At 36.2% G+C, this 9,807-nt stretch overlaps 1 protein-coding gene across 2 annotated transcripts in view; it reads right to left on the bottom strand.

Moving 5' to 3' along the window:
* The window catches only part of KIAA0825 (KIAA0825 ortholog), a 224,331-nt gene that overhangs the window by 211,120 nt on the left and 3,404 nt on the right, over window positions 1–9,807 (bottom strand). For both annotated transcript variants that reach the window (XM_072416151.1, XM_072416152.1), the window contains exons 2-3: window positions 5,765–5,903; window positions 1,929–2,091 (exon numbers count right to left, since the gene is read on the bottom strand). In XM_072416151.1, coding sequence (XP_072272252.1) covers window positions 1,929–2,091; window positions 5,765–5,895 — 294 coding nt within the window. In that variant the 5' untranslated portion in view covers window positions 5,896–5,903. The remainder of the gene's footprint in view (window positions 1–1,928; window positions 2,092–5,764; window positions 5,904–9,807) is intronic.

The raw sequence follows: 9,807 nt of genomic DNA, 5'->3' as shown, positions 1-9,807 counted from the left end.
AAATGGCAAAATAGCCTGATAACCAATGAGTTAGGTTTATTAACAAAAAAAAAAAAAAAAAAAAAAAAAAAAAAAAAAAAAAAAAAAAAATTAACTCAAGGAACCTTTGGGAAACTTCTTCAGGAATGAAAAGCCTATTTCCCAAGAACTCCCTCCAGCACTGGTGGGAAGCAGCTTTATAAGCAGCACAGCAGGATGTTTAATATAGTCAGGAGGCTGTAGGCCATAGAGGCGGTACAGAAGTTACTTCAAGAAAGCTATTGGGTACCATCTACTGTTTTAGCACAGTAACAACCACAGATAAAGTATACTTACAAACTGTGTAGTTATCAATAAACTTTCACAAGAATGTGTGAGCTGATTTAAAGTCTTAGAACTTCCCCATTCCACCATTCCAATACAGACTAGATGTTAAAGTAAAAGCAACAACTAAGCACCTACATATTTAGCATCAATGAAAACCTGTTTTATCTAGTTCAATGTCTGGTATTTCTGAAAATGTTCAATATTTTCCTGGAAAACTTATTTATGGTCTTGTTTTCGCCATAATACAAATGTTCTAACTTTGGGACAATGTTTTCCTAATTTCATTAACGTAAACAATCACTACACCCATGACTGATAGTTTGTTAAGTGAACCTAAAGTACATACCATCTTACACAGCCCAGGGAAGTCTGACAACTTTGTTGGATTTTTGGAAAATGTGCAAAAACACGATGAATATAGCTGAATGGTTTCACTTCCAAAAGCCCAAAGACAAATAATTGTGCAATTAATTCCACCAACATGCACCATTAACTTTCATTTTGCACTAAATGCAAAAATAGCATTTATATATACATTTTATTTGATCAGAAAATGCATTAAACATTTCTAATTATGTAGCCAAAAGGTTTAGACTGACAGAACATGCACTGTAATATTGCTCACTAGATCTGTCATCAATTCCAGCTTAGCAAAAACAGTAACATGAACCTAAATAGAGACCACAAATATACCTTAGCAAACACCAGCATAAATAAACTGTGATAAGAGTTTGGACAGCTCAGAAAACAATTTTGCCGTCATTAGGACTTGTATAATATCACATATTGAAGCTGTAGAAAAAGTATGAAAGCACTGTTTTATCCAATGTACTCATCCAACTAAACTGAAAATTGGGGAAAAAAGGCAAATTGCTATTAGAATCAAATTCTTAAGTGAATCCAAAACTTCATAAAAGAAAGGGGATGGACAGAATATCTGTTTCAAAAGTAAAAGATGCGTGTAAAGTAAAAGTGTGACCAGGTGACACCTAGATACAAACATACAAAAGTAACAATTGATTCCAAAATACATTTCTTAGCTTTTTATATTGCAATGGAAACCACATATCTATATTTGGAGGCAGGACTTGTATTTTACAGGAAGTAGTAAGCAATTGTCTGATCTCAGTCTATCAGAAAACTAAAGCACAAAGTCAGGTGGAAGTCTTGGTGGAATACTGTGCAGCTACAGGCAGGCAGGCACAACTACAAATTGGGTATACAATTCGGAATACAAGTTCAGTTCCAAAGTTCATCCTTTTTTTGATCATTCATAAATGATAAATTAATCAAGGTTGCTTTAGTTGTTTGCTTGGTTGATTTTAGGTTTAATTTGGTTTTAAACATCTACTGTGTTTCCCGATTAATTTCAGGTGACATACAATCCAAATTAAGTTACATGTGTGCAAAGCCATTATTGTTAGATAGGTCGCTTTCCTAGTTTCAGAAACTTTATTTCTGAATGTTTCTAGAAGAAGAAGAAGAAAAAGACCAATCTAATAAAACTACAACTACATTCCTCAGTTATACATTGAGTGGGTTAAGAATCACTGTAAAGACCACATTTTTTCTGTCACTAAAATTATTACATACATACATAGATATATATTTATATTTCTTACCACAGTCTGAAGAAACGCCATGACATCTGAGAGAGGAATATCAGACAATGTGCAGGATACATTGTGATTTTTCAGCCACTTCAGGTAGTCCACATTGTTCTGCAGTTGAGTACCGGACTTTTCATTTGCTTCTAAACACAGCTTTTGCAGACATTCTTCAATACTGACAGAAAAAAATAAATATTATTAATGCACACAAAAGTATAATACTTTAATGTTTTTTTTTTCTTCACTACTTTATTGGCAGAGTCTTTCCTAGAGCTAGACTGCAGATAAACAAATAATTACACAACTGAATATGGTATATGTAACAACATAGGCTACATACACATGTTCAATAATTCTCGTTGGAAAGGATTTTTCACAATCCTTTCCAACGAGAATTATTGAATGTGTGTACGTAGCCATTAAAGTAGTGAAAAAAAAGAACAAAAGATGGAACATGGTGAGGCACCCGCTGCACTCTCTCCCCTTCACTTGTATTACGATCGTCTATTCTCCCACCAGGACAGATCATTGAACGACGCCGGACGAGCACTGTACACACGCTACATTCTCGTCCAATACTAGCCCTGAAGGAATTATCGGACGAGAATAATCTGACGTGGGTACGTAGCCTTACAGCATGTGAATGTACTATGTATTTTAGTAAAAAATGAGTGCAATGTAATAAATGTTTACTTTTTATGTGAACTTTTTTAAAAGCACTACTGAAAGAAGTAGCAAGAATAAACAATATGGTCCAAAGGGGGTAGCCAAAGCTTAAGCTTTAACGTGGTTAAAGTTTCTGTTCAAATACAGAATAAACTTCCTGTAGGTAAATGACATTACAACTCACCAAATGAATGTATTTGTGTTTAAAGTTATTTTAGACATAATATTTTATTCATAAACATTTCTGTATTGCATATTAGAAAACAATATTTTGCTAAAGGTACATTACACAGTAAAATGTATTGGTGTTTAGTAATTAAATAAATTAAAGTAATAAAATAAACAGGGGGTGTGTCTGGCCGGCGTTTAAGATGGCTGGGTAGGAGAAGAGCTCCGTGTCTGACTAGGCTGAAGTGATGATGAGTGCAGAAGCAATTCCGGTCCTCCCTCTGCTTTGACACAACCCTGGATTACTGCTTAACAGCAACATTATGACCAAACGGAGGAAAGGGAAAGCCGAGCCTCAGAAGCTCTCCTACTATTTTCGGCCTCAGCATTCCCGCGACTCCTAAGGTGGAGTCGCGGCTACTCCTCCAGCTTCACCACAGGTCCACACTTCTCGCGAATCTCCTCCACAGCAAAGTCCCGCTGCTACTAGTAATCCAAAAGGCAACTTGGACGATTCTCCTTGCCCTGCAGCATCACAATCAGCGTCTTCTGCTCTCCAGAGTGAGGTATGTCTGGAGCCGTGTATTGCTGTAGGCGAGACCGGGAATGCTCCCTTAGTGATAGGCCCGATAATTAGGAAAGACCCAGAAAGTTTCCAGGTGGAGGAATCTGAGCAAGATATGAACTCAATGGTGGGCAAATTTGGCAACACCCTGAATAACTTTGGGAAGCGCATATTGCATGTGGAAACCAAGATGGGGGAGTTTTCTCAAGCCCATAATGATCTAGTAGATGCTCACCAAGAAACTGCAAATGAGTTAAACTGGCTTAGGTCTAAAGTAGCTGATCTGGAGGATCGTTGCCCGCGGCAACTGACTTAGAACTCACAATTGACAGGGTGCACAGAATACCCAAACCCAAGTTCTTGGATACGGCCATCCCAAGAGATGTGCTGGTACGTATATACTTTTTCCACATTAAAGAAAAGATAATGGCGATGGCGAGGAAAATGCCCTCCGAAGCAATATCAAAATATACAATTGTTTGCTGATATGTCTGCCATTACAATTCAGAATCAGAAAAAAAAAATAACAATATAAATGAAATATAAAGGAAAATATATTAAAGAATATATTTTATGATCATAAAAGCAGATGAAAACATGCTTGGTATAAACAAACATTAAAAGAGTGTGGAGCAAATGTCATGAACCACTTCGTCTATATTTATAAAGAGGTGAAAGGGACATTTAATATACATTTACCACAGCTGTATTTTCCTGATGTACTTCATTTAAATTTTAAATGATATAACTTGTTCATCTGAGAATGTTTGATGAATCTCAAAGTCACTGCTTTATAAATAAAACCCCTGGTTTAGCAAATATTTTAGTGCTAGTAAAAAGCAGCAATAGCAATTTAGAAGAGACATCATATGAACTTGCACTTACCCGTGTTCCTACAAATAAAATCTGATTTTGGTTTTCCCCGTGTGTGTGTTCAGCAGCTTGCAAAATAAACAATAAAACCCATACAAATTTTCATTGAGGATGACCAATTTTAACATGAATCAATAGCCTCTTGAAAATGAATTAAGGGTGGGTGGGCTGGAATACACTATAGAGAAAGGTGAAGAAAAGACCTTTTCAAGAAATCTCCAAGCATGAGTGAGTTCAAAATGAAGTGTAGTGAAACGAATATCTTCTCATTATCAAACAGCCTTTTCATGATGGCTGAGCACTTTCATGAAAAAGAATATCTCACTGCCTGTGGCCCATTCAGTTTACGGACGGGACAGCCCCAGTTGTGAGCAGCGGTTCTAAGAATGACAAAAGATTGGCATGTATCTTCTTAACTTGTGTAAACTCTTCTCAGGACTGTGAAATACGATGCTCTATCTGTACACCTTGGCTCTAGGGACTCCATAAAAAAAAGGCTTCTATTGAGGCATGGTGAAGTATCTCATTCAATGAAACCTAACAGATTACAGTACAGGGAATTGTATAAGCTTTACTGCCGGTAGCCTACATAAATCTGCTTCAATTAGGAATCCTCTATAAAAACTAATCTCTGACATCAAAATCGCAATGTCTGCCAAAAACTAGGAGCTGTGAATAGGTTGAGGTTTTCTAAAGGACCCAATACTTTTGTAATTTGTCTTAACACCAACTATACTCTGTAGAAAACAAATACTGACATAGCTGCTTCGCAGATTGCAAAAATGCCTAAATGATTTATATGCATATTTGACAGGACAGTCTCTAGCAGTAGCTTTCAATATGTTCTCAGATGAAAATTCTCCAATGTTTTTGCATTTATTATAGTAATGGTTTAACCGCTAAAGCTCTGTTCATATTTGTCAGTAAGCCATATTCAATACATTGACACATTTTACATAATTCTAATAAAATTTATTCTGTGATGCACTGAACAATAAAGATAGCTAAAGTTAAAAAAAAATTCACAGAAAGCAGCTACCAGTCACCTTTACATATATGTAAACAAAGATCCTACCAACTTCAATATGGATCCTTTTACACATACAGCAGACGCAGAACCATTATCAGCCCGACCTACTATAAGCAGACTTGTACAGATTTATTCATATTTAGCTCAAGCTTCAAACTACACTGATGCTGCTCCTAACTCTTCTACATACTGCGTTTCTCCCCTATGGGAGTGATATTTACCTTTCATTTTTAGCCTGTACATCAATTGTAAATATACATATGTGATGACATGATATACCTAAAGAAGCATTCCAAAAAATATAACTTATCCATAATAAATGTTCCACACGTATAAAAAAATATCTTGATGGACTTAGTAACCCCTGAACTGTGGGATTAACTGTGGACTGTGGGCTTGTTCTTCTTGTTTTTCACTTTTTTTTTTTAAACCTGCGAGTGGTTTGTCTTGAAGTTGTTGGGACCACTGCAGGTGAATTTTACACCAATAAATGTAAAACAAACACGTGATTCATACTACAATTACAAAAAAAAACATATACATTACCATAGAGAATTTGCTTTCAGCTTCTCATCAATGTCTGCAAGAACCTGCTGACACTCCAAATGGTTTGGAAACATATCCAGTGCAGAATCCAACAAGGCAAAACTTAACTGATCGTCACCTGAAGATTCCATTTTGGCCCCTTCAAGAACAAAAGCAACATTAGCTAGGAAAACAGATTCTATTACAGTAATTTACTGAATCTAACAAAGGGTATTTGTGCTAAAATAGCAATTATCACCTCTTTAATTATAAGCACATGGCTCCTATTTACAATATGTATTTAAATATCAGATGCAATACCACCCCATCAAATACATCATTCTTCTGACTAGCAAGTAGTTCATCCATATCATCATTTTACAGTGACCATACAAAAATGTATTACATATATATATATATATCTGTGACTTCTTTTGCTTAAGATTTGTGATATAGTAATAGCATTACTTAGCTATACAATACTATACCATGCAATAAAATGCTTGATATCAGTCAATACCATGCTGTAAAAGCCAACATACAATATACATTTGTAAATGAGTTGAAAATGAAACAATAAAAAGCTTGGTGATCTAGAGGGTATCTGTCTCAGGGGATTGGGAAGGATATTTTTATACCCTGTTGGAGAAAACTGGATTATGCTGTGGGATGAGGCTCCTGCATATGGAGATTTTTATTTTATGTGTCTATTAGGTAAACCCAATGGATTTTATTTCTACAACTGCCCTACTATGTAACCTACATCTATCATTTTTCAAGTTGTTGATGACTTTGGGTCTGTGTAGATGGCAAATGCATTTGATCCCACTACTGGCCTGCTACAAATAGGGTTTGTAGCCCTATTACCGTGTATTGTAGTTCAATGCAAAACCTTTTGAAAAAAACAAAATGCTGTAGATACAATCCCTAAATCTGTTGCTATGAAAGAATACAAATTATTGTAGGATGCATAATATATCAATCAACACTCTTCAATTGTCAATAGTCAATTCAACGGTTTAGTGTAGCTTGTGAAAAAAAAAATGTTCAATTTCTTAGGCTAATCAGAATTTCTGCCAGGATCCATCTTTTAATTTTTAATTCTAGATTTAGAATTACTGGTAACTCCATGTATAGCAATTTCCCAGGTCAGCATAAGACAGACAGAAAGGCTTCACTTCCAACAAGAACAGACATATATATACATGTACAACAGAAAAAGAACACAACACAAGGATAGGAATCCTGTCATCCTGTCCTAGAAATAGAATCACCAGTAATGTACACCAGTAAGAAATAGAGTCACTAGAATGTTTTCCAAAAGATTACCATGAATAATAAAGTAATTCCCAGGTATATAAACCGCTCAACAAGCAGGAGATCTAAATTCAAAAGGAACACTAAACCATAACTATGGTCTCAGGGCCTTGTGTGTGTGTTTACCAAACCTTTTATCTGGCATAAAGCAAGCACAAGCATATTCTAAATATGAGACTCATAAGTATATATAAAATTCCTGCATATTTATAGAAGAAACTCTATGTGGAGTGCAATCTGTATTTGTAAAGGCCAATCAGAGTATAAATTTGAAAACTCTGAGATTTTGTGGAAATTACCAAATCTCAAAACATATTGGTAGGTTAATTAACACTGTACGATCTAAGGCAGTGGTGGCCAAACAGTGGTCTGCGAGAAAATTTTAGTAGTCCGTGGCTCTGGCCGGTGCACCCCCGAGAAGGGTAAGGAAAAGATATCACCACCTGAGGCGCATGCGCGGGCGCTGCCGGAAAATTTAGTTGTCGGCCAGTCTGAAAACGTTGGCAACCACTGATCTAAGGGACTCATGACAATAACCTGAACGCCTTTGAGTTACAGTCAGCAAAATGAGTATGAACTACAGTTTAGGAATTGCAATCTTCATGTTTCAAATTTGTGCCATGGTGGGGTAGCTGTTTGCCATCCAGTGAAAGTTTGAATGAATCTAAAAGTCTTATTACCCCTGCAAAGGGTGAATTGTTCCTATTGCTTAAAAGCCGGCAATAAAAGGGAATCATCCTCAGCAAAAATAAATAAAATATTGATAATATTGGCCGCTTTTCATAGGTATCAATAAAAAATTCAGACTAATTAATCCATAACTCAGGTTAAATTAAACTAATGATCTAAAACAGGCTAGATTATTTTTCTATGGAAATTTTGTCAGGGATGTACACACTTATTGGTTGTATATAAATGGTATCAATGTCTTGCTGGTAAAGTATGATATAATTAGTGGGGAAGTAAACATGCCAATATTTTACCTAAAACGATTATCTTGAGATACTATCCTAGGGAATACAAGTACCATGTCCTAGAATTATCTTGCATTCAAAATCTAGTGGCAAGCACAATCTAAGAATAGCAACCTTTGCAGAACGGCGCTACAAATTGCTGTGTCAAGTAGACATTTTAAGCACATAACTCTGATTACATCATGCAGGCTGTGTATTCTGCTCAACACTCTCCTTTAGCAGGGAAAAAAAAACATTTTGTAAACATGACAGCTTAGTTTGCATATATGTATTACTCTTAGACATCTATGTCATTTTTTCAGTTAACTTGTCAAAACAATTTATTTGCTTCCCTCAGATTTACATGATCTAGTTAGCCTATGAAAATCAAACTGCGTTCATTCCGTTTGGCAAATCATCACTTCAAATAGCCAATAATTGTACTTCCAGAATCACAACTAGAAGCTGTGTGACTGGGATACGAAGCAGTTAGAAAAGTGCTGCATAAATAAATGGAGTAGTAAAATAAATATTGTGCAAAAAATTTTGATTTCTTTCTTTATTTTTGATAAGAACATATACATTCTCAGTTGCACATCACCTCCACAATCAACAAAAATTCTACCAACCTAAGGGAAGAAACATTTCACACCTTAAGTGTATACTTGAGTATAAACCAAAATCAAACATACCGTTCAAAAATGCAGATCAGTTTATATTTGGGTCACACCAGTAGATGGCGATGTGACCTTGGAGATGTGAGTTTGTTATACTTTACATGAGGACACAGCACCATCTACTGGTGGTGAACAATAATGCAGTCTAATCAGGGTTAGTGTGGGCATGATCAGCACGGGTCGCACACGCCCACCATAATGACGTAGGGGATTCCCTGTGATGACAGAGGCTGCGGGCCGGTGGAAATCTGAACATGGGCCGCAATTGGCCCCCAGGGCCCCCAGTAACCCATCATAACCAACCCAAAAATACAAAACACTTACACTTGCAAAAAAGGGGGAAAAAAAGATATTGAGACTGAGGCCATGTGATTTTATTATCCTCTAAAATATTTTTTAATGTTTTAAAAACTCACACCACAAATATATTTACTTTCCTTTCATTGGCATCTCTTTTAATCACTGCTTTGAATGTTACACATTTTTTTTTCCTTAAATCAAATAATTTTCCCATATTTTCAGGTAAAAATGAAAATCTTGGTGACCACCTTTATTGGCATATTTATGGTGTATTTTTTTGCCTAATGCATGTTTTACATAATTAAATGAAAACACATCAAAATGCACATCAACACCAATATGATGTCCATCATAGCATGTGAAAGATCTTTCACATGTGGTGTAAACTGCACTGTAATGTACATTGTTTTAATATAAAACTAAGCTGCAAGAACACATAAGTATGTACAGGCCTTGAACAAGTTTATGATAAATTCACATCTCAAGCAATCTCCAAGCTCCACTTGATTTCCACCACAGAGTTGTAGGTGCTTAGACATTTATATCTATACAAAGATAAAGTCATCTTTTGCAGGGTGAATTTTCACTTAGACAGCTTGCAAAAGACACCCAGAAGTCACCCTTACCTAGCCACATCTGATGCTGGACCCACCAGTCCCCCCACTAACCTCTATATCAGTGGTCGCCAACCTTTTTCGGTCCCGCCGTCCACTAAAATCACTAGCTCCCGACCGCACATGCATGGGAAGCCGGGTGTCAGTAAAAGAGGGAGAAACTTCCCCCAGAGTGACATCATTATGACACAACCCAGCCTACT

This window comes from Pyxicephalus adspersus, chromosome 6, assembly GCF_032062135.1.
Source record: "Pyxicephalus adspersus chromosome 6, UCB_Pads_2.0, whole genome shotgun sequence".
In the NCBI taxonomy this organism is placed as follows: domain Eukaryota; kingdom Metazoa; phylum Chordata; class Amphibia; order Anura; family Pyxicephalidae; genus Pyxicephalus; species Pyxicephalus adspersus.
This window is presented reverse-complemented; position numbering and strand designations above follow the sequence as displayed.